This window comes from Sturnus vulgaris, chromosome 6, assembly GCF_052056855.1.
Source record: "Sturnus vulgaris isolate bStuVul1 chromosome 6, bStuVul1.hap1, whole genome shotgun sequence".
Classification (NCBI taxonomy): domain Eukaryota; kingdom Metazoa; phylum Chordata; class Aves; order Passeriformes; family Sturnidae; genus Sturnus; species Sturnus vulgaris.
Genome location: NC_142248.1, coordinates 2,455,104 through 2,481,234, shown reverse-complemented (window position 1 = coordinate 2,481,234; position 26,131 = coordinate 2,455,104). Strand labels below are relative to the sequence as shown.

Here is a 26,131-nt window from a genome sequence, read left to right as displayed (position 1 = left end):
AAATAAAAATGTGTAAAGTCTTAATAGTCAGTCCAGAAATGAAACCATTGCTTCTGCACTTGCACCTGTCTAGCTACAAGGAAGGAAGGAAGGAAGGTAGGAAGGAAAAAAGAGAAGAGAGGAGAGAAAGAAAGAAAAGAGAGAAAAGAGGGAAAAAGAAAAGAGGAAAAGAAGGAAAAAGAGAAAGAAAGAAAGAAAGAAAGAAAAAGAAAGAAAGAAAGAAAGAAAGAAAGAAAGAAAGAAAGAAAGAAAGAAAGAAAGAAAGAAAGAAAGAAAGAAAGAAAGAAAGAAAGAAAGAAAGAAAGAAAGAAAGAAAGAAAGAAAGAAAGAAAGAAAGAAAGAAAGAAAGAAAGAATTGAAAGGAGTGTGATTCCAAGGCAAATTTGAAAGTGGGTTTTGTTTCAGAGATGTGGACTCTGCAGCTGTTCCCTCACTCAGTGAGGAGTCAGTCAAAAACTCTCGTTACACTTTATCAGACCTCTAGGGAGGTGTGGGGCCAAAACTGAGCTTTCTCTCATTACTCAATGTCACAGCTACTGAAGCACACAGCTGCCAACTGCAACACAGCCATAACATCAAAATCTGCAGCAAAGGCATAATAAACACCTACATGAAATGTCCTCCTGGCACAACAGAACTGAATTTCTTATTCACATTAATTGCTGGTTGCTCTGTATTCTGAAGAATGAGATTATTCCACCTGATGTAGTTTTATCATTTGCTCACTATCGATGCTTTTGTGCTTTATGACCTCATTCTAATGGTAATTAAGGTCCATTATTCAGACAGCTGTTATTTTACAGGAAATGAGCATTGTAATTGCACTAAATTTGGTCACCTGAAGATAATGCAAAACATCACCTCACATACTTCATGGCAAGGAGTAGTTTTACAGCATTCATAATAATGAAGTTGTCACAGTACACTTGATCTAACTTTTACATTCAGCAGAGAAGCTATGGGAACAATGTTATCCATCCTCAGTAATACTGTACTGGATTTTACTGAACAGCATTTCAATCCCAGCTGAGATTCCATCATAAGTAAACTTTCCACCTAAACAATTTTTAGATTTCCAATATTATCTGGGCTTTTACAAAATAAAATAAAGTTTGTTAGTCACTGTGTGCTGGGTTTGGCTGGGATAGAGTTGATTCTTTTCATTGTAACCAGTATAGGCTATATTCTCCTGTGACGTAGTTGCAGTATAAAACAGATTAAAATCATCTGTCACTTGTTTGGCACAAGGAAGGCTTCAGCTGATTAAAAGATTGTGTGATCTACTCTCCTCTGCCACTTCTTAGCTCTCCAGGCTCTGCAAAGAAAGGGCAGAGAACAGTTCAAGCCCACTCAACTCCTGCAAACTTCACAAGGCTCATGAGCTCCTCTGCCTCAGAACCAAAGAAGCACTTTCCAGAATCAAAGAAGCAGAATTTCACATGAAACAATGACCCTAAGCCACAGCCTGCACTGCAGGACACACGGAAAAACTTGTCAGCATTGCACTGATGTAACTACAATGGACATGATGCTAGCAGGATCTCAATTTACCTCACAGGAGAATACAAATATGCACCATGACTAATCTCTGAGACTTTCAGGAAACTACAAAAACGGCTTAGAGACTCTTTTTACAGTTCATGCACCCAACTGAAAAGATCCCTGAGCATCCCAGATGCCTCAGCATTACCATAGGTGAGATATCTCACTTACCCAACTGAGGAAGCACATCTGAGGACATACAAGGATTAAAAATTACCAGAGATACAGAGAATTTACCCTGCCTTGGTTCATTCATTCTGGTATGATCGTGCTGGTGTCATTACATTATTTTTCCAGCACATGTGACAAGATCACCATGCCTTCATATGCTGGAAATCACACACAAAGCATGAGAATCACAATCTTTCTTGCATTTATGATAGTGAAGGTAAAGAGGGAGCCATTTTCCTAAAGTCAGGTTTATTTCTCTTAGTTGTCAATTTACGTGAGGCTAATTGAGATTAATCTGACCTGTTGATGTGGCCAAACTAAGGATTCAGAAATAATATGCCTATAATAAAAAGTCACCCAGTAGCAAATTGCTTCAATCCTGGCAACTGTGGTTTTTAAAAGCTTATATCAAAGATATAATTAATGTAACACATTACAAATAATGCCTCATACAATTCAGTCAAAAAACCATTAAATAATAAAGAATCTAACCACACTGTGCCCCACACAGCTCTTTGAAAGCTTCTTATACAAAGACTCAGAGTATTCAGTACAGGATAAAACAAATTTATCTGAATGTGCCAAAACCAGGTCATCTATGCTGTAAGAGCTTTTTGGGAGGGAAAAAAGAGAACAACCACTCTTCTGAGAGCTTTTCCCACTCAAAACACCCCCGTGGCTATCACAGACTGTTGAAGGTGCTACAAAACATTGGCGGTACAGGAGCTGTGAGAGGCAGGAAGAAGGAGGTTGTGTCCTTCCCAGGACCCCATCTGTGGGGGTGTGTGCTGGGATTTGCACCACTTATCAGTGGTTTGTCTCAGTCTCCTCTGTTTTCCCTCTGAGCCAGGATTATTAGAAAGGCAATTGAGAGAGTTTCTTGAGTTTGGACTTGGATGTTTGCTATTATCTTATCAAAGAATTACAGAAAGTACGACAGCACCTCCAGCTCCTTGCTAGAAGTAGGAAAAATGGCTCCAGCTGAGCCTGCTTCAAGGCCTTTTAAAGCAAGACAAACTAATAGAAGTTTAATACCTACATTATTTATCCTTTTGACCCAATAATAGATTCCCACGACTCTCAGAGTGACATTTGACTGACCAACCAAAGGTTACTACCTGAGTTCTGTGAAGAAGAAGGAAGAAGAAGATGAACAAAGAGAAAGACACCACCCAAAATTCTCCATCTTGTCCTATATAAAAATAAATAAAATCTTAAAATTTAAAACCCATCACCCAGTGAAAATACACACATCTAACCCACTATACATTTGTGATTTCTAACTCATTACTTATATTTACAAGCCTTCTGCAAGGTTTCAGCTCCAGAGCAGTGTGTTCCAGGGGTCTGTGCTTGGAAGCACAGAAAGCTCAAAAACTCCAGATTCCTGAGATCCAACACTAATCCAAAACTGACCGAGCTCCAGGAATGTCCTTCCAAGAAATGTTGAAAAATACAAAAGGAGGAGGATCCCCTTGAGCAGGGGACTTCAGGATCCCCATGACCCCACAGGACCCTGCTGGATGTGGGCACCAGTAGCAGAATAAGCCTTGCTCCTGGCAAAGCCCCTAAGGATAACGTCCACCCCAGTGTGAGAAAGGGGCTGCCAAGTGGGATTTCTGTCAGTGTCACCACCCTGTGCCACACATGCAGGCCACCTACTGCTCCAGGGATGGCAATTCACCAGCATCCCCACTTCTCCAGGGGAAACACAGGGATGTTTAATCACACGGAAGAAAATCAAGTTTTAGTTAAGGATGTTTCTCCCCATCATGTCATTTATAAAAATCAAACTTTTCGGTGTAATCAGACTTTTTGGTTCAATTGACATTTAATAATGTTACTTATCAGTTGCCACGAGGAATGCTTTTTATTTGTGGGGACAGAGTTTGGTCTGCCATCCCTGCACACATCAAAGGTGGACCCTGTACTATTGAAAAACTTCCTTTGCTAGCACCCAAATTAAAAAGGTCTATGAAGTGTAGGGTCAAAAGATTTACCCATCTCTATAAATCAGATTTCAAGGATGATTTTATGCCTTGGAGCTTTGGGAAGAGATTCCCATCGTCCCTTCTCTTGCCACAACTTAGTTCAGCAGCGGCATTGAAACAATTGATCAATTAGAATGTTAGCTGAGCGAGGAGACCAATTCTACTTCACCAATGAGTGATATGCTAACAGATGTTAATAGTAATGTAGGGAATAAGGATATAATAATAGTAGTAATAGGGATGTACCTGCAGCATGGTACTCCTGCCTCTTTGGGAAACCCCTTCTGAGGGGACTTGGCAGCTCTGCAGCATTTCTGCTACTGGGACAGCAACCAAGATTGTGCCTGAAAGGGCTGAGACTTTATTTTTACCTTTCTTTAATGGTTCCTTCCTTCTTTTTTTCAGACAGGAATTTGGATCAGAACAAACTCATCCCCTACTGCAAACAGGCACTGCAAATGAAATCACAAGTTCTCCACCTCGAAATAACTTAGTGGAGCACAGGTTAATCCACCTCAGTGAGGTAACCTGTTGACTCCTGCCCAAGATTGCACGTCAAGGGTTGAAAAGTGCTGCTGGCACTCTGGTCCCCACCACCCCTGAGGCCCCAGGAGGGTGCCCTGGCCCTGCTGCAGCCCTGGGGTCCAGCCCCTCTCAGCCCCTGCAGACAGGGCACGGCAATGCCCTTGTTCCATCCTGTATCCCCTGTGGCAAAGCACACTCCACACCGTATTTATACAGCTGGTATACACACAGTATTTATACACAGGTGAACAAAGCAAACTGCTCCACCATTCTCCATAAAATCAAGTTTCTAACGTCACTGGGATTTGGTATGGGTTTATCTTCTTTAAAGGTTAAAAGAGAAGAAAGAGAAAAATGTATGCAGCTGGTGTTTGAAAGTGTGTCTTTTTTCCAAGCCCTTTGCTTTTATCAGCAGGTTTTGCTGGTGTGCCCTGGTTGTCTGGTTGCTCTGGTCCCGCGTTTTACAGCCTAGCAGATGTAAAACTTGTGTCCTAGCAGATGCTCTCCTGGTCTCTGCCGGGAGCACATCCCTGCTCTGTTCACAGGATCTTCAAGCAAACCTGAGGATTCTGTTAGCTCAGATGAGGGGCTGAGTCAGGACAGTACAGGGAAGGCTCAGAGCTGTACTTATCCCTCTCCACAGAGCGTGCCAAACTGTTCTGATGTGTCATACCAAAGAACTCAGGAATCCCAACTGCAAAAGTAATGACTGTCAAGATCAAACATGTCACTTACAAGGAAATGACAGAACATACATAAGGACAGCCTGTTTCCCACCTTACTGAAAGAACAATTATATCTCTGCTTGTATTCCTTGAGGCTATGTCAGTCTTGTTATTTGTTCTTTGTTTCATTCTTAATATCCATTGTATCATGTATCTTAATGCATATTTGTACTTAATGATTAAATTGCCTTGCTTCTGTTACATGATATAGGCTACTGACTTTAATTCTGATTATTGACATACAATTTTTTAAAGTTGTGAAATACATACTTTAAACTTTTTTTTTTAACCAGAATGTGTTTTTATATTTTAAATTAAATTCATAAGCTTTCACTTTTCTGAAGAAATCTCATTGTTAGTCTCCAGAAAATACAAAGACCTGCTTTCAGAATCACATAGGAAGTTTAATAGCTGTGCATTTGATTTATATCCTGGTCAGCAATTGCATAGAAGATCATTGGTCTATCTTGTCAGCTTTAAGTTTCTATAAATGCAATAGCAAACAGTGTTTTGCTTGAGGCAAGCGGTTATTTTCTTCCTTTCTCCCAAAAGCTTCTGTGTCATCTAGGATGTGACTCAGACACTTCAGCTGTGTTAGGCAATCTGCAATGATATGTATATAAACTCTCACACTGAGAGTACTTTCTGCAGTTTGTCCCCAAGGGTCCCCAAAGGGAAAGGATTTACAGGGTGTGTTGTCTACTGTTTTTATTTCAAACAGGTTTTTTCTCCTTATCAGTGTAGCTACTTGTACTCTTACTGCTCTGAAATCTATCTAGCCCTCTCTCTTCAAATCAAAGTCAGATGTAATATAAGCTTTATAGGAAGTGGCAACGTTTTATTGGCTCAGCTGGCATAATTAGGAAAATTAGGCAAGCTTTTTGGCACAGCAGACCTGCAGTTAGCTTAGGGAGTTATTTCCTAGGTACATCTACCTCTGGAAGTGGTGTAATCCAGCCAAATCCTACTGTCCTAGCCTTTTCTGAAGCCAGAAGACTGGATTTGCACAGCCGGGACAAAATTTGGCCCACAGTCAGCTCCAGAAGAAACATTAGCATCATTGACACTTGAAGAAAAATCCTGCATTATTTCAGAAATGTGTTGGAAGTCTGGCTTTCCCCCGGGCTTCTGTTCTGCTATAAACACTCTAGACAATCAGTATTACTACTGTGAGGTAGATATGTTGCTATTTTTCACTTCCTGTAGTGTTACATGTACATTTCACTACACTGCATATAAGGCTCATATGCCAACGTCCACGTAAAAGTCTGAACAAGCAGCCAGCATTTCACCTGTGAACAGCAAGGGGCCTGGGTCTGGAGGGATTGTTCCCTGCAGAAAAGATTGGTCCCTCTGCTGTTAACATTGGTGTGTTTGGGGCCATGATGGTTGCTTGTTTTACTGAATCAGGTTTCATGACAGGACTTTTCAGGGTCCTCCACTTCTATCCAAGCGTGTAATGTCATTAGCTGCTGGTGGTGGACAAAGTCCTTTTAACTGGAAAAACTGCTTTGCCCTTGAGTTCTGCAAAGGTTGGGAGTAGTCGTCATTTTATCTCAGATAATAAATCTCCTATTCATTTTGACAAAGGCTTGGGTATTTAACAGCGTCACACAAACTGAATCTATACAGAGCAAACAGTCAGACAGAGACTGCCATTGTGGGTGAGTTGTATTGCCTTCAGCCTGCTGCCTAAAAATGACCTTGAAGTGTGGTCTCGACTCTACCCCAACACAATGCACATGCTGACAGATCAGAGCCTTGTAAAATCATTGTTGGTAGATAAAGTAAATCCTCATCAAAAATGTACTCTCTGATGAAAGATCAATAGAAGTAATCAAGACAGTCTGTTTGGGAGCCATGCAAAGGCTGTAGAAACAGAATAAGGATTAGGAGTTTTAGCTGAAGTATTTCTGCAAAAATCATGCAGCAGCATAAGCAACCTTTCTAGAGGAAGGAATGAGTAACAAGGAAATGGCAATCCTAGTCTGTCTACTCTCTTTCCCTCTTTGCTTTTCTTTTTTTTCCTCCCTTGTCTGGTGTATTTTTTTTGTAGTTTTCTGATTGCATTTCATTAAGAACATTTCCATTTCATGGCTGTGGGGTACTTGTTCTTAGGTGTCAACTCTGCAATATTCTTGAGAGTTTATAAAACTCTAAACTAATGAATAGCTGTGTTGGAACAACTGAGATTAGTGATGCCTGTGAAGTCAGTCTATTTAAAACCCAATTCCGTTCCACATACTTGTTCAGAAAGGTAATTTAAGAACATAGGCTTTTCAGAATAAACTAACTGCATGCTTTGGCATTAGCTTTACCCTAACAGCTAAGAACTCCACCAGGATTTTCCTGTGCTAGGCACCATCATATCCTATGCTCAATCAATTATTTGAAATATGCACATGCATGCTTTGCCAAACTGGATTAGAGTTTAATTTTGTTTACATCTCTCTGCATTGTCCTATTTTTATTTATTCAGATATTTATTAAGCCATGGTGGTGCTTGTAGAAGAAGAGCATAGAATTACTCTCTGCTGTACTGTACAAACAAGAAACATGAGAATTCTTAGAGATAAAAGGTAACATAAAGACACGGAAGAGAGGAGAGAGGGAACAGTAATAAGCATCTAATGTTACCTGTGCTGTTTATGAAGCTTAAAGGAAACAGACAACTGCTTGAAACCAGGATTTTGCTAGTTATTTCTGTAGTGTGCTCCCTGCTCTGCTGGTTTTCAGACAGTAGTCAGTTTTCATGGAGTGAACAGTAGTCACCAAACAGAGGGAGGGATCAAAGCTGACTAGTGACAGAAACTTTTCTTAAATTCCAGGAAGCAATGTCATCTAAAGGAGACCCTGAGACACAAGGATGTCCGTGCACCACCTCCAAGGCAAATAAAATTCAGAAGCATGACGTCCTTTTCATGGCTTGCCCAGAACAGCACAGAAAGGAATTCTTTATAGCAAGTTGTTTAACTCTTTTAGTCACAAAGGCCAGCCAGTGTCTTTAACTGTGTTTGATTTACCATGTCTCCAGGATCTGGAGGTCAAATAGTGATATATCTAATTTATTTTTTCATTTGTCTCCTCACATATGATCTCTGCTTCCTCACTCATGTACGCACTTCCCTCTAACACCTTTCTGCATTCTGCCTCCTCACTCATTCATTCCAGCTGTTCTCTCTGTATGATCCCCAAGGCCCACATTCTTCTCCTTCTCCCCTCTCTCCCTGGCAGTGCTGCACTTTCCACCTCCCCTTTGCTTCTCTAAGAAGAAGCTGACACACTCTTGATCCAGTAACAGCAGCAGCAAAGGCCAAATCAAAAAGGTGCAATGAAAACTCATGTGCTAGCAACAGCTGAGCTCCAACATGAAGAGCATTGAAATTGGTAAATTTTAAAGAACTTTTGAAGCAAGTTAAAGGTCTTCTAAGTCCTGGTTTGTTTGCTTCTCAACTCTACTCACTGCAACCATGATCCTTATGCCCTTTATAACAACAAACAAAACAATAACAACAAAACTAACAACACGAAATCCATATAGTGCTCTCAAAGGAACCACATCAAGTTCCCCTGAGCACACAGCTGAGTTTGTGCAGCATTCAATTTGTCAGAATTACCACGTTGTGCCTGCTCAGCTCTTTCCTTGACGTTCTGTTGCCCATGGCCACAGATGGGATTTTGGTTTGGATGGACATTTTCTCTCATGTACTTGTGGACATGCTTGTACTAAATGATCAGGGTGGAAGGAGTTCTCACCTGGTTAAAACCAACATCAACTTACTTACTGTTCTTGTCTTACATTAGTGTTGGGGTAAAAAAACCCTTCAAACTTATTAGCAAAGCAAACATGTTTATCAGAAGGGTTTGATTCTGTTTCCCAGTGTCTAGTTTACTTTCCTGCTGAATTACAGAAAGGTTAAGAGTTTGATTTGGCATCCATTAAATGCTTTACCATACAATAGATATACAGTAGTCATATGAACAATTTGATTTCTAATGGAAAAGTGTTTGGTTTATCAAGTGTAGTTGACAAGGCATGATTTTCAAACATAAGCAACTCCCCACCATCCACAATGATGCAGTGATGCAATTTGTTAAATGATATATCAGGCAATTTATACTCTTTCTACATTCTCACTGAAGAATTTCCACCTCCTCCTTCATAAAAGACTCGGCACAAGCGGATCAAAAGTCTATAAAGTGTCAATTTAAGAAATTAAGTTTTCAGAAAAGAAATTTTAAGAAATAAAAATTTTAACAAAATTTCCAAGCAGTTGGAAAGAGGGTCTTTGCTTGAAAAATCTTGTGTAATCTCATCTGGCAGTGCTATGAAATAAAGATATAAGAAACACTCAGGAGCAAATAAAAAATGGAGTCAGTTATGTTCAAGCCAATGTATAAGTGCTTGTCCAAGACATTAAGTCATAGCAGTAGATATGCAGTCATTCAGCTGCTGTGATTATACATTGCATTATGCATTGCCTTGGGATAGGAAGCACTTTGCCCACTTAGTAAGGCAGCATGGGAAGGGATACAATCATTATCAAAGTATACATTATTAAAGGATTAATAAAATTTATATAAGCTTCCATAGATGTCTTATCATTGATTTCAGTGGGAGCTGAATAATGTTCTACATATATTAAATTCTTACCCAGCTCTGAAAAATAGAGGATAGAAAAGAACGAGGAGGTTAATCACTAAAAGAACAACTACAAATTCTTACGTTTTAGCAAATAAGCATAATTTAAGAAAAAATATAAATTTGCACAGAACTTCGTCATGACTTTCATTATCTGGATTTCTGGACCACAGAAAAAAATGCCCCAAGACAGTTCTTCTCCCAAGGCATTCTTTATTAAAGCAATTCACATAATCTTCCTGCCTGTAAGCCCATAGGAATAACTTTCCCACATTAATTTTCAAGGGCCTTTGAATAAAAAATGGTCTGAGGAAAATTATTTTTTAAATAAATTTTTCTGTAGAACTGACTAATTCACATGCATAAATATACTTATGTTCCTTTCACTTTATGAGCAAATATTGGCTAGAATATTGACTAATTAGCGGGTACGCCCAAAAGAACAATCATGAGAGTTTCTTGACATTCTATTCAATTCTCCTTGGTTTCAAAATATAACATGCCAAAGGTTTTGCTCCATTCAGAACTTTCATATGGGTTTGATCCACAAATACCCTAGTAAATAATTCTAGAGCCAGATATCTTTTTGGGTACAGCTAATGTCTCTTATGTACAGAATGAGCTCATTCAATGACTGGTCAAACTGGAAATTCTTTCCCAAAGTCTTACTTGTCTTTTATCTTGATATGTACAAGATTTTGTTAGGAAATAAGTAGCAGTAAATGGAAAAACCCACTGGATTGTCCAGAGGTGTATACAGCAAGGTCTGTGCTTGAGACCACTTTACTCTTCAAAATTAAGTTGGGTTTATTTTAATCCAACATTATGTTCTATTACATAAAAGAGTCTCAAGAGGTGAAGCTCAAGAGGTGAAACACTTCCATGAGTGAAACAAGAGAGCATTAGTTGCTTTGCTCAGATTAGGATAACATCAAAGGCACTTTAATTTGCTCCTAGTGGCAAGGTATAATGAAGTCACTGCAGGCAGAAGAGCTCATTCCTACGTTCAGCACACCAGAACATGGGGAAAAGGGTTTGCATTTAAAATTAGCATTTTTCAATAATTAGGTTTTTTTACTCTAGGAGCAACTAGTATTGATTTCCTGTCAGAAAAGGATGTAAATGTAGAATTTGTTAGTTTCTTCTTGAGACATTTATAATAAAAATATTTAGCCAGGGATAGAGATTGAAATCAGACACACAGAGAAATTTTGCATGTTGGCATTTTACATCATGAAGCTGATAGGAAATCCAAGGACTCCTGCCTCTCAGCAGACTGCCATATCCACCTTTGTGAGAGACAGAAGTCTGACCAAATTCCTGCTAGAGATCACACCATTACTTTTATTCTGAATTAGAGCAAATTTATTTTGATACTTTTTCTGTTAACATTTCTTGCCTTATATTTCAAAATTCTTATTGTAAATTGTGTCCTATCCACATCTAGACACAGACTTAAACAGAAATGCTCAGGTTTTGTTTCCTAAGTGTTTCAAATGAGTCACAAGTGGTTTGAAACAGTTCAGTAGCTTTACCTACCCCATCAAGAGATGAGTTGTAGAGGATGACAAGTTGCTTAAATCACTTTATCTTAGTGCAAGGGACAGGTTATATGAATTTAAATATTGTGCTCTACATAGACAATGAGCTGCACTATCCCATTGCAGCTATGGGTAGTGTGCAGTATGGGTATGAGATACCCTAACATAAATGTAATGAAAAGATTTGTATCCTCCTTTTTCCATTATGATAGAAATTTCAAGCACTTCTATATGCAATGCTATTTAATAAGCTACCTTGATATTACTCATTATTTAGGTGCTCAAAAGAATAGAGTTAACAGGTTTAAATACTTATTTCAGCTACAATAAACTGACTGCCTGAGATCCATCAACATTCTGCTTTGACTGGGCCCTAAATACCATATGCAGAATGGCAATTAATTTAAACCAAGTGTGAATTGTTCTGCATGTTCTTTCTGTTTGTAAAGAACAATACTTAAAATTGCAACTCACCTCAGCAGTGAAATAATAACAGCAATCAGTACAGATCTATTGCTCCAGAAACCTCTTGCTGCAACTACAATTAGTCAAGCAGTGCAAAGAAACACCAAGATTCTTACTTTGATTTGTGTCCTGTCCAAGTCCATACACTGATATAGGCAGAAATAACCAGATTTTGTTTACTAAGTACTTTAAATGAGTTGTAAGTGGTTTGAAAATCAGTTCAACTGCTTTATTTACCCCTTTCTGTGGAAAGCAGAAGCTTGCTTATCCCTATTCCTGCTTTGCCCCTCTTATTCTGTTTTCTGGCTGCAGAGCACCCTCAGAGAGCAGGTGGTGCACTCAGCATCAGGCTGGGCTCTCTTCTCAAGGTCTGCTAGTTGCCAGTGTTTTGACAGACGAAATAAGGAGAGCATTTAACAGAGCAATACAGTCACAGCCTCAAGGGTCACAGTCCCTCTCCTTGGTTAAAGTGGCAGCTCTTTGATGTCTCACGTGCATGACAATGCCTAGGGATTTGGAAAAATCCTACTCTTAGGAAGCATCTGATGAAAGATGACTATATATAAGAAAAGGAAATAAACTAGAACACTGATTCCCTGTTCCTGAACAGGCAGAAGCACATTTAACAATCTCATGGTGATTTTTAACTATTAAAGAGGATCTCTGAAATTTAAATAGGAATAAGTTAGGAAAACAAAGATGGAAACAGAATTAGTAGTAAAAGGCTGATACTGCAGTATTTAGATGTGTTACAAGATGAGTACTTGTATGAAGACCTAGAAGCTCCCTTCAAAATATTTCAAGCCACAAATATGTCATCTGTAAAACATATGATTTCAGTTCACATACTCAAGAATTTGGAGGAAAAATAAATCATAAACCACGTATGATTTTTTTTTGCAAAACTATAGAAAATAATTAAACTCACAATGGATAATCTTGCACAAAAGAGTGATGAAATTTTGGAGCCAGGACATCCAGTGACAAGGAGATACACAATGATAAGCTTGGCTCCTCAGACAGAAGTTCAGTTGAGCCTCTAAACCCAGTCAGCACTGAAGATAAGAATTAACTTAGAGCCTCAACCTCTCATGCAATCTCCAGACTAAATTAAAAGTGACCTGCCCATATGGGCACAATGTTAGTCTGTCAAGCTTTGAGGATATGTGCAGCACTGATGAGCATGCTCAAATCTGAACAGCTTTACAAAGAACATTGCAGAAGTGACTCAAGGATCACTGAGAAAGCCTCACAAGGAAAGGTACACCAAAATGTGTTCAACAGCAGATTCTGAAATATGCAAAGAAATGCAAACTGTATTTAAGTCTCTCACCAAGGATTCAAAAGTCAGATTTGGCTCATGTATGTTATTAATATGCAACAGAATAAGCATTTCATGAGATAAAGAAAAGATGCACAGGCAAGGCAAAGCCACAATAGTGCCAAACAGATAACAAAATGCCAACCAGATAACAAAGCATTGGTGGTGATATTAGTTCAGAAAGGTGTACTCAGCACTATGCAGAAGAGGAAAGCAAAGCTGAAATCCAGCCAGATGAACCAAATGAGAGCTATAAACATCATCCTAACGCTGTGAGAACCAAGCAAATACTGAAGGTGAAAAACCCAGCAGCTTTCATGCAACAGATATACATGGTATACAATGGAAAAGTTGTGCTTTCAGCTGAATTAGGTGCTCTGTTGTGCTGGGTTGACTGTGGCTGTGTGCCAAGTGCCCATCTCTCCCCCAGTGTGGGCTCCTCTCTATGTGCTTCCAAAGGTCCTGCCAGGAGACTCCTCCAGCACACATTTCCCTCAGGGCCACAGCCTTCCTTGAACATCCACCTGGCCTGGGGTGGGGCCCTCCATGGGCTGCAGGTGGATCTCTGCTCCTCCATGGACCTCCATGGGCTGCAGGGGATCTCTGCTCTGGCACCTGGAACACTTTCTCCCCCTCCTTCTGCACTGACCTTGGTGCCTGCAGGGCTTTTTCACATATTCTTACTCCTCTGGCTGCAATGCTTCTGTGGAGTCATTTATTTCCACTGCCTAAATATATTGTCCCAGGGTCATTACCACCATCACTGATGGGCTCAGTTTTGGCCAGCAGTGGGTCCCCCTTGGAGCTCTATGGCTCTCTGGGCTCTATGGAATGTGGGGGAAGTCAACCCTGTAGTCCTGCTGCTATGAAAACCTTGACACACAAAACCAGTGCAACGATGAACTTAGGGACATTCAACATTTCCTTAAATAAATGTGGTAAAAGTGATTCACCACATCTCTGGGCAGAGAATGCATCCAGAGTAGCCCTGAGGAGAAGGACTTGGGATGTCGGCAGATGAGAAGCTCGACATTCCAGATGTCAAGCCAGTGGCATCTTGGGCTGTGTCACAAGCAGTGTGGCCAGCAGGCTGAGGGAGAGGATTCATCTGGAGCACTGCATCCAGCTCTGGAGCATAGGAAGAACATGGACCTGTTGGAATGAGTCAAGAGAAGGGCTACAAGGATGATCAGAGAGCTGGAGCATCTCTGCTGTCAGGAAAGACTGAGAGGTTATTCAGCCTGGGAAAGAGAAAGCTCTGGAGAGACCTTAGAGAAGCTTTTCAGCCCCTGAAATGGGCTACAAGAAAGCTGGAGAGGAACTTTTACTAGGGCAGAAAGAGGTAGGAGAATGGGGAATGGCTTCAAACCGAAAGAGGACAGGTTTAGATTACATATAAAGAAGAAATTCTTTACCATGAGGGCAGTAAAACATGGGAACAAGTTGCTGAGAGAATGTGTGGATGTGGCATCCCTGTAAGTGTTCAGGCCAGGCTGGATGGGGCTTTGAGCAACCTGGCCAGCAGGGGAGTTGGAACTGGACTATCTTTAATGTAACCACACACTCAAGGTGTCACTCTGTGATTAAGGAACATTGACTAATACTGCTGACAAATGAGGCAAGTTACTTCATTGCTCTTAGCTCTCACTTTTTTCCCCATTTAGGCAATCTAATCTTCATAGAAAGTTTTCTTCCACATTCCATGGTACCTTGCATACCAGTTATAAAATTACTATAACAGAGTAAAAAAATGATAACAGTATATAACACAGAGCTCATCTGCCATTCACTATTAGGGTTTAACTCTCTCTCCATATGATTTTCAGCCGTGTTTTCTCTGGAGAAACCTCTATGAGATTTCCCAAGTGGTGTGACATGTTATACTAAAAAAAATCAGGGTCTATAACTTATTCTAAGTGTGGGACACATATTGAGAAAGTAAGAAAATTACAGCCTGAAAAATATTCCAGTTCTGTTCCCAGCTGATAAGCTGGTCCAGCTCAAGGCTAGGGAGAATTTCTCCCAAGGTGATCATTTGGTCAAAATAAAAAGGAATTAATAACAAGATAGAACACCTGTTGTGGTGTGTGACCAGGCCCTGGCAATGGGGTGTCTTCTCTCTGAACCAATCACCTTTTCTCTACTCTTGGAGTTGCAGTCATGCTATAAAACCAAGTGTGTTTCTGAATAAACTTGGCTCTTTCTTCCTGTCATGAAAGATGACCATGTAGCTGTGCATCTTATTTCCACCGCACTTAAAGGGTTAAAACCCCTTTCCACGGCTACATTCTAAGAACCAGGGAAAGGAGCCCATGGTACCCACCGTTTTCTTCCACAGTGGCAGTGCACATATTTATTGTGGGGAAGTTAACAGGCCATTGAAAGAAAGGGTGGAGAGTGAATCCCTGGGCAGGGATGGAAAGTAAAACCCTGGGGAGTAACCTGTAGACTGATGGAAGGAAAGAATGAGTGAGGCTGTCAGAGACAGGTGAGAAAAGCTTGAGCAGGACAAGCTGAGGAGAGCAACTAAACCTCTGGAGAGCTTGGGGAAAGGGTGTGCCGGATCCTCTGCTTAAGTTAATACCAACTTGGTTGACGTTAATTGCAGGCTGTCATTACATTGCATTATTTTCCACACCACAATAACCTCTTCTCTGACCAATCCAGTCCTTTCCTTTTGCCAGTTGACATGGCAAGCAGTGACTTCACAGATATGAGGCACAATGCCTGGGCACAAGCCCAACCTGGGCACAAAACCTGGGTGCCAGCTGTCCCTGGTTTGTCACACTTGAGAGGAGGTGCAGGCTCTGAACTCTGCAGGAGCTGAAATTTGAACACAGAAGGCTAATGATTTTGGTTGTCACTAAGAGCCTTACTACTACCACTATCTAAATTCTGAATGCTTACCTTTGCCTCCCTCATATTGTATGATCTACTTTCAGGTTTTAATTATGGTATTTATAGTATATATGATATTGACATTTTATCTGGTGTTTGAAATTTTAGATTAAACCAATATAATCAATGTCTCAAGTTTTGCCCCTACTTCTATGCAAGAAACCAAGAAAAAAAATGTAAAATTGGAGAGGTTATTTGATTTACTGTTACAAGAGGCACTTTCAGTGATCAATCCATTGGTACAGATTTTTTATATACAAGATCAAAATGAGAGAAGAATATTTGTCCTCGGCTGTTGCAGTTAACTTCCAATGACTTCCAATAACTTTCCAATAACTGGTGTCTATCATGTCTATAGATATATCCTGAATTAATAGCCATGGGAATTAATAATGAGATGTCAAGACCAGCTTCTGGTTTTTAAAACTGAGAAAAACAGACAAAAATGCAATAAATGAATAAATAATGCCTTTGGCATTTCCTTGAAAATTTCCTCTTGGAAATGAAAGTGCTTTGCTTTAGTGCCAGCCAAAAACTGTAGTCCCTTGGTGTATTCCTGATACAAATTAACAGTAAAAAAAGCTGCTAAATTTCTGTTATTAAAACACTTCAAAACTTGCTTCTGGGGTTTCTTTCCCCTCATACAACTGTAGGTGAGAGCTTGCTCCTCCCTACCTATGTAAGCTCTTTTCAGTGTTTTGTCTGGGAAACTGAAAAATCCTTGAACTACTTTTTTTTAATCTAGGTGAACCACTTGAAGCATGAACATGTTTGTAATTTTTGTGATACTTTCATCTACAGACATGATTCTCCCAGCAATCGGTAAAAAAAAAAAAAAAAAAAAACAAAAAACAAAAAAAAACCTGATAGCTTTCAAAATTTCATAAGCCACCTAACATAGTGACCTGAATTTCTTCTGCACCTGTTAATGTTATTAACAATTTTATCCACTCCTTGGGATGGAGAGGGAGGAAGAGAGAGGCTGTAAGGTTGAACGAGCTGAACACTGGGACATGTCTGACCGTCCCTAGAGATCAGAAATCTCAGTCTGAGCAGTAGCAGTCACGACAACTCCAGAACATGAAAAGGTTTAAGCAAAACGCCTGGGCAATATCTTTTGAAGAACACCTTGAAGTGCAACTGGGACAGCTTTCTGAACAAGCACTGTGCACTGCTAAATGCTCAGTGGAATAACATACTCAAGTCTGACATGCCTTGCTTTGGTCACAAAGATTATGAGAGTGAAAATTAAAAACGATCTTAGAAGGAAAAGGAAGTGTTAGATATCAGCACTCTGCTTAGCAACAATCCCGGTAGAAAAGGCAGGACAAAAAAGAAAGCAGCCTTTACCCCAGTGACACTCCTAATTATCCTAGGTATGGACACCTTTGTCACCTTTACCACATGAGTACAAAAAGCATTGATTGCCCCTTCAGGAAGCTCATCCCTTTATTCCCTTGCTCTTATAGGTCCCGTGGAAAACAAGAAACTCTCCCCAAATGTTTCAAAGCAGCACGAGAAGATCCTGACTTTGTGTCACTCCCCGTGCAGAGCTGGGTGCAGCTGAGAAGGGAGGCAAGCTCTGCTCCTTCTGACCACCACAAACAGCCAATTGCTAAAGGCACCTGCACCCTGGCTGCTTGTTGGGTGGCTTGTCTAATTGTGTAAGTGAGACCAGAGTATATTTATTTAATACAGCTAACTGGCCACGTAAACAAAAAATCATTTGCCTTCTCTATGTACAGATGAATTTATATTCATTATGTGTACTGGCACAGAATAAAACAATGTTCTATGGGCAGGAAATGCAGTATTTTCTGTTCTCCTGGTTTGCTGAAGCATAAAGACACAGATTTAGAGTATGTAAACAGCTTACTACTGCTTAGGAAGATGTAACTTCATTAAACATCCTGGACATTTTGACAGAGAACATGTTTCGTGCTATAGCAGGCCAAACTGTTGACTTAAGTACCCCAACATTGCCATAGCAAGCTTCCACCGATTTCAACCCAGAAATCCAATCCAGATGACACTCCATAAAGAAACTATTTTTAATTTATTTTATAGCACTAAATAAGTGAGGGTGTGATCTATTTAGAGCTAAACAGAAGTGAAAATAGGGGCTGAACTGGAAAAAATTGAAAGAAAATGACGCCATTCAATTCGGTAGCACCTGAATGGAATATTGTATCATACTCTCCTATTCTTTTACGGAAATATGTTTAAATGCATAATTACAGGGTAGGATTTTCATAAGAACTCAAGGGAGTTGGGTTATGGCTGTGATCCTATTTTACACTTAGAACACCTTCCTGAATTTGTGTCCTTCCCCTGCTTCAGCAGAAATGATAAACACAAGCAGACACTACTGAACTGACTCTTGCAGAAATGTACAAGGTAAAACTGTTGCATTTTACCCAAAGAATGTCCTTTCTGCCTCTCCACTCATGATAGTTTTTGAGGGTTTTTTGCTCCTTACTCCTGAGGCTCCCTCACCCCAAATTTTATCTCCCAGGTCCCTCTGGCTAAATCCCCCACTGAGCAGCAGCCTTCATTCCATTATTTATGATGGACATTTTTTTAATTCATCAGCTACCTGCACTCTGGTAAACTGTGAAGAGGCTAAAGCTGAGGGTGAACTGAGGGAAAATGATGTATATACCACGTGTTGGACTGGAAATTGTTTTTGCCAAACTAGTAGTTTTAAAAGAATTGTTCCACTAACTTTGAATAGTTTTGTCCATCTTTTACTACATTAAAGTAAGATCTATTGACCTAGAAATAGAATAAAAATAGACAGAAATCTGCCCAGAGCAACTCATCCTACCTGCAATGTCAAGCTAAAAAAGATAAAGTGACAAGAAGTAGAAATACTGTCTGTGCTTATTGTAGCATGCATTTGTTCTTGCTTTTGGAATGATTGCCCAGTAAAATTGCAAAAAGTCAATGTTCAGGAAAAAAAAGGTCTGTTAAACCTTTACTGGCAAGCCTCATACCCTTGATTCATTGCCTGTTTCTCTAATTTGTAGTTCTCATAACTCTGCGGATGTGAACAGAATTAAACAAGAATGATTCGGAAACAATGTCATAATGATCACAGACTGTAATCAATCTTTTTAGTCCTAGAAAGCTGGGACAGGACAGGCTGGCTGGCTGAAGTTACTCCTCATATTTTCTATGAGAAGGCAACACCAGAGAATTGAAAAGTAGATTTCAAGGCTTAAGGCCATCTCTAGCAAATGCAGGATAGGTGTGGGAGAAGCTGGCTGCATCTTTCTCAGATGAATCTCTCAGCCTAATGCCTGTCAGTGTCACACTGAGGGGTTTCCATGCCATGCACTCTGAGTGGCCCTGTGAGACTGCAGGGCCCTTCAAGGTTATTATTCTGTTCTTTTCTCAAGATTAGCTGCCCCAATAAGCATGGAGAGAGTTCTTAATGGTGGGTCCCCACAGATGAAATATTCCACAAACTTCAGAAATCAGTGGGTTTTTTTTGCCAAGGAGTTAACTGGCATGAATTACAGTACTGAAAGACTTACAGCAGTTATCTGCCATCCATGTGCATAACTATAAAACAACACCAAATTAAATTTGTTCCAGGACCTGTTATTTGTGGAGGAGGAGTTGCATTTTATTTGCAACCATGTTACGTTTCTTTACTAGATTGAACATTAAAATGTACATACATCAATGTATTTACTCCTCCCAAAATGCAAATACCATTGGCCAGTTTCTGAGGAAGGAAGAGCATCCTCTGTTTACCTGTTCATTAGCTAAAATCCCCCAAACCTCACCTTTCTACACTCTCTGAATCAATCTGGGACTGAAGCCAAAGTCACCTGCTATATAAGAGAGACAAAGCACAGTTGAACTACGGTCCTGATCAAGTTTAGACCCAACATCCTTGTGCCAAACTCCACTCAAGATGGGGTTTGGCAGGGGGATATTGCTACCAGAATGGGCTTTCCTCTTAGCACTTTGCTGTATCCATCAAATAGGTAAGAAATTTTCTTTTTTATTGGGAAAAGAAAAAATACTCCGTTTAGACCTAGTAATATATTTTAAACAACTGTACAAATTGATTCATATAAGAGGTGGTTGGCAAGATTTCTTTATATTTTTTCATTAAATGTTAAATGTCTGTCTATTAACTGGATCGATTTAATTTAATATTGCTGCAAACTTCTGTATATGACTACATATGGAAAGTAGCCTTGAAGATCAAATCCAAAAAACTCTTATTCGTGTCTTAAAATGTTAGATTTTCAGTATCCCATATGCCTTACAAAAGCATTTTATTTCTGTTGTATTTTGTATTAGAATTCATTATGAATATTATTGCTCTTATGAAACCTAAACTGCTACATTTTCCAGTTGCTAGATCAGACCACTGGTCAATCCTTTCCAGTATTTTGTCACCTATCAGGGGCTAATACCAGATTTCTCAACATTTCTTGCAACTTCTTTTGCAAAAGAAACCAGGAGGGAATATTCATATGGCAAGGATTTTCAGTAACTAATTTATAATACCCTAGGCAAAATATTTATATAAATTACAGATATTGAGTGTGAGCAGGACAAGGAGATTTATGTGACACCACAATCCATTATTTTGGGATGGGGTTTTTTCACCTGTCAATATTATATCCATCAGGGCTGGTCTTGGCAGTTTTTATTAATAGGAATAACCCTGTTAAGTTGATGGAACCAATTAAATTGGAGCTACTTGCAGGAGTACAAGCTTGACAAGTCAGTCCTATTCATGTACAGCAATTTTTGGCCTATCAGCTGACATTTTAAAATCTGCAGATTGCCTAGGTAAATTTATCTTGCATATAATTTTTAAAACATTGAGAAGTGCAAATATAATTTAAGGCTGCTTTATAGCTTGTGAAATACACACTAAAACACTGGCCAGTTGGTCTGTGTTGTGCTTGAAAACACAACGGTCTCGTAGAGTATAAACTCGTGTTTGGAGTTACGCAATGTTGGCCAGAAATGTTTTCAGCCATTCATGGAACAAGAAAGTTATTTCTCCTGTGCAGTGCTAATCTGACAAACTGCTTTGAAAAATGAGTGGTGATTAGACAGTGTCCAACAAACACCTCTTTATTTGAACCACGCCCTGTGGAAAATATTTTCCAATATCCGGACTAAAGAATAATGGTCCTATCCCATGCCATCTCCACAAACGTTGTGTGCCTGCCTTCATATTTCATGTCAAATATTAACTTTTATAAACTGATGACAATAATAATTGCCAGCTGGGTATAGACTTCGCAGGATGCATCCAAATATTCTTAATAATTAGGTTCGTTTCCAAATTATCAAATAGTAAATTTCTTACAACTGAGACACTTATTTTTATAATAGTAAACAACATGGCATTGTGTAATTGCTAAACAAACCAATGCAGGTAGAATTTCCTTGGAAATGATGTATTTGCTAAGTAAACAAAAGCTCCTGCTGTTTCCTTGAGAAAAATTAACAGAACAAAATAGAGGTATAGATCTATTTTGCTCTGTTACAAAGGTTCCCACACTAGAATAAACAAACCTTCTATGATTCTATGCCTGCTGAGATTCCTATGGATGTGTAATATGAAAGCAAACTTCAGCCTATTATATAGAGTTAAAGAAGTATTTCTCTTACCTGATCTGTATCATTTTTTTTCACCAATTATATTTTCATCAATTATAATCCATATAAATTATAATGATGTGAATACATTTACCTAATGTTATTATCTATGATGCTCAAAGATAAGCAGGAAATGGAAAATGGTTCCTTTGTCCCACGTTACTTCTTTGCACATCACAAAGTGAAATGAGAACATAATTAAAAGCTTTGAGCTGAATGAAACTGCAGACACTGCAGCAACTTCTAGCTATGGTGGGGCTGCCCAGAACCCTCTACTCCAAAGCCAGCAATCTCTTGGGGTTCTCTTTGGGATAGGGACTTGAATTCCTTCAGACAGGCACTCTTTGGCTCTGTGATCAAGTAATAAATCTGCTTACATGGAGCACAGCCAGAAGTTGTATTTAAAAAAGGGGGTCCTAATCCAATTATTTTAAAGGCAAAGATAGTTGTTCAGCTTTCATGGAGGTACATGGGCTGAGGTTCTCCAGTGGAGGAAAAGCTCAGCAGATAATGTTTAAGTACCAAAGGGGGGCTGGGCCTTATGGCACCCCCCTGGCTTCAGCATTTCCCCCTCTTCCACCGGTATGGCTCTCAGTTCACTGAGCTGGGTCTTAGGATCCAGTTCTGACTCAGTGAACTCTTCTCACCTATAAGGAAAAAGGGGGCTTAACTTAGGGCAAACTCCATAGGCAGCTCTGCTTTGGCTGAGAAATTCTCCAGACACCCACGGTGCTCATTCACATAATCCAGACAAGGGTTCAGATATCAGTCATCTCATCACTTAAATCCTGTGAGGATTTAGACTTGGCAGATTAAAGGTAGTGATTAGTCAATATGTTACAAGCACACAAGCTATCACTTTCTAACTGCATTCAGTCCTTCACAAAATAAAGTTGTAGCCCTTCAACTTTTACAGGATATGCCTTCTATATTTACTTATAAAATCCAAGACCTTAGAAGTCAACCCAGGATATAAGGGTCAGTCTTTTTCTAGGAATCAAAGCATTCAGGAGAGTATTTATCACCTGTCAAAAGCCTTTGCTTCAGGTGTTTTAGCAAGAACCCTTGGTCAAATAGCTTTACAGAATGATGCTTAAGGTTTTCTGCAGAGAAGATATGAGTTTGAACAATCTTAGAGCAGGAAAACTGACTGATCAGGTTACTTGTGGGTCACTGCTCAGGCTCTGGCCCTTGTACTGTCCCTCAGAGGCACCGTCCTGTATCCATCTGTAAAGCCAGTCTAGATCCCTGACTGGGGGCTTCCCAACTGCTCCCAGAGAAAAGGCCCTATGCTTAGACACTAAACAAACTGCCAGAAATAGCTGCAGCCATTACTGGATCAAGCTTGCAGTCCCTTGATTCTTTTAACCACTTCCATGCCTTTTCTTATAACCTAGCTTCTACACAACAATTCTTAATAAATAACTCGCCTGCATTTTGTGAATTCCCCCTGTGCTGTTTCACATATTGTTACTGAGATCTCTAGTGCAGCAGTGAAATAAGGGCTGTTATGCAGTCATTAGGATCTCTTACAGTGAATTTTGAGAGAAACAAAGAAAGCAGATATATATATATATATGTTATTTGCATTACAAACTTTGTGTATTTGTAATAGAATGTCTCTTTCTATAATTATGTTTTAGCTTTCTTGAGGAGCCTGTTTCATTTTCTCTGGTGTGATAAAGGAGACTCTCCCCTTTGCTTTGCAGAGTTGTATCTGGGTCCTTTCATCTTACCTAAATGCTTTGCTTTAAAAGTTCAAGTACAGGATATTACTCTTAATATGCTTTTCACAATTTTTTCACAGGAGGTCAGATTGGAATCCAAATAGGAAGTCAGTTCTCTGGGGGTCTTCTACAAAAACAAAATGGTACATTTATTTCTACTGTATATTTGTATTTATTTGCTATATCCATACTGAATAATAAAAATGCCTTTAAAAAACCCTCCTTAGCATATTGCCAGCAGTGCCAGATGAAAAGAAATGTGTATTAACATCTCTCTCTAAGAATAATAATGTATTTACTAGACACCAGTTACTAAGCACACACACACAAAACACAGTATAGTTCTATTTGTGTAATCAGAGCTAACAAGAAAATAGATGTGTTTGTACAGGCTGTATGTATATCTGCATGAACATGTACATATAAAACCAAAGTGATATTCGGTTCCTTTTTAAAAAAGGAAGTGATACCACTTTGGTCTGCTGTGAAATCAGTGGCTAATGTTGGGAAATCAAGAAGGCAACCCATCCTTGCTGACTTTTACCTTGTAATGATTTGTGTCTGTCCTGTACAACCAATGTATGGCCATTTTGAAGGGTTTTCAGCCCCTTAATAGAAAATTATAAAACAGAGAAAGGATGATAATTAAGGTTTTTATTCCCTCCTTAGAGGAGGTGTAATGAGAAGGCAACTATGCTTCTGTAGCAGTAAAAGGCTATTTTAGTACAGCTTAGCCCTTTGTATTGTTCTGTGCTCTGAAGAATTCCAAAATTCTAATGCAGCACAGTTTCATAAAAGGGTCAAAGTTAACATGTTAACAATGCAGATCATCACAGATGAAAACAATTTCTTATGATTTAAGTACCCTGAGTTCAAATTTTAGAATGTGCTTTTAACCTATGTAAAATAAAACAGGCTTAACATTGTTTCCTTGGGTCTGGCATATTAACTCTCTGGTCCTTCCTGGGTCTATCCTACATGCAAATTTGGGTATTGTTATACTAGTTTTTGATTTTTTTTTTCCTAGCTTCGATCAGAATTTCAGCTAACTTGAACATCATCCCACCACTGCTGACAAATCTAGCAATAACATGTAAGTAAAGGAAAAAACATATTCAGTAAGTGTTGAGTTTTAGGGGGTATAGACAGAAGACTTTCATAAAAATGGGGGAAAATGCTGATAAAGGAAGTCATGGATAATTCAGAGGAGAAACATGGTGGTTAGAAATAATCTTAAACTTGTCTTAGCTGAAATGAAGGTGACTGATTAAGCTTTAGATGAAAATAACTATAACCATTTGTAGGAGTATATGAGTAATAGATATGAGTGAGGAATGAATATACAGCTATACAGTGGTTAGATAGAAATGGAGGTAGGCAGGGAAAAAACATTTCAGTTGATTTTCCCCATGTGAAGGCTGGGGGTTTTAAGTCGTTCTTTAACAGCCAGTTTTAATTCACAGCTGCTAACCCTGCTCACAATGGCCGTGTGTGCAGCACATGGGGCAACTTCCACTTCAAGACCTTCGACGGAGACATATTCACCTTCCCCGGGCTCTGTAATTATGTTTTTGCCTCCCACTGCAACGCTCCCTACGAGGACTTCAACATCCAGATTAGGCGTGAAGTGGTGGCAAACATCCCAACCATCAGCCGCATCACCATGAAACTCGAAGGCGTGGTGGCACAACTAACAAAGGATGCTGTCGTGGTCGATGGCAACAGGTACATTCATTCATAACACTTCGTTGGTACCCACAGGCTTTTTTTTTTTTTTTTTCGGTCTTGCCAAGTACTTTGGTGTGTTTGGGGGGAAACAATTATGTGTTCTGCAACAGATCTGACAATTTTACCAACATAAATAATGAATAAAATGCTATTAATTCCTGTCACAGAAAAGAAATCTTTCCCTTAAGGATTGCCTCAAAAATAAAATTTGGATGAAATGTTCTGAGAAGCTGGATCCAAATTTAGATCAATATTTGATAACGTTGGACCATCTTATTTTGTAATTGCTTTTCTTTCCCGAAAATACACTATTTTAGAATCCCTACAAATGGTGGATACCACAAGACTTTCCCTTCTTCTTTGGATCAGAATTTAAGTAGCATTCTTTCTGCCTTCTCCCAGAGTTCAGCTGCCATACAGCCAATCTGGTATTACGATAGAGAAGAGCAGCATTTATGTGAAAGTTGGCAGCAAAATCGGTGTTGTGCTATTGTGGAATGAACAGGACAGCATCCTGGTAAGAACTGCTCCTGGACCTGTCTACTGCTTCAGAGAACAGAGCTAATCTTTGATTAGACCTGTTTAGGGGGGTGCTACTGCCTTCTTATCTCATACTGTTGAGCAATTCTTTCTTAGTAAAGATAAGCTTATATCCAGGAAATCCTAAAGAAAATTACAAGGATTTATACCAGGCATCTGCTTAAAATAGGATTAAAAAACACTTTCATTATATCATTACCTATTGGTATTATTACAGGGCCTAATTACCTCTTCACATATATATATATTTAGCAGAATTTCGCTCTCCTAAGCCTTCATTTTTTTCTGTGGATTTGATTTTCTTCCTGGAGAATCAATAGAAAGTGGCTGAGAACAGTATAGACAGTACAGTGAAATCTGAAGTCTGTGCCAATGGTATCAATATCATGGACTCTGCAGTCAAATCTAAGCTGACTCTTTATTCTTCCTGTTTGAATTAAATTGCTAAATAAAATTCCACAGCTCTGACAAGAAATACTAAGAGACAGCAGGTGCAAGTGTTTTCCCTGGTCTTGAATACACTTTAGAATATTTACACTAACTTCTATCAACTTACTATTCATCATTTTAGCTGGAATTGAATGAGAAATATGCCAATCAGACTTGTGGACTTTGTGGTGACTTCAATGGCTTTCCCATATACAACGAATTTGTTTCAAACAGTAAGTGTTTTAA

The 26,131-nt window shown here is 39.3% G+C and overlaps 1 protein-coding gene across 1 annotated transcript in view; it reads left to right on the top strand.

Moving 5' to 3' along the window:
• The first annotated feature begins 3,875 nt into the window (after positions 1-3,875).
• Positions 3,876-26,131, top strand: part of LOC106862485 (mucin-5AC-like) — a 40,068-nt gene continuing 17,812 nt past the window's right edge. The window contains exons 1-5 of the mRNA XM_088166582.1: positions 3,876-3,960; positions 24,216-24,281; positions 24,652-24,913; positions 25,319-25,433; positions 26,028-26,118. Of these exons, the coding sequence (XP_088022708.1) occupies positions 3,876-3,960; positions 24,216-24,281; positions 24,652-24,913; positions 25,319-25,433; positions 26,028-26,118 (619 nt within the window). The remainder of the gene's footprint in view (positions 3,961-24,215; positions 24,282-24,651; positions 24,914-25,318; positions 25,434-26,027; positions 26,119-26,131) is intronic.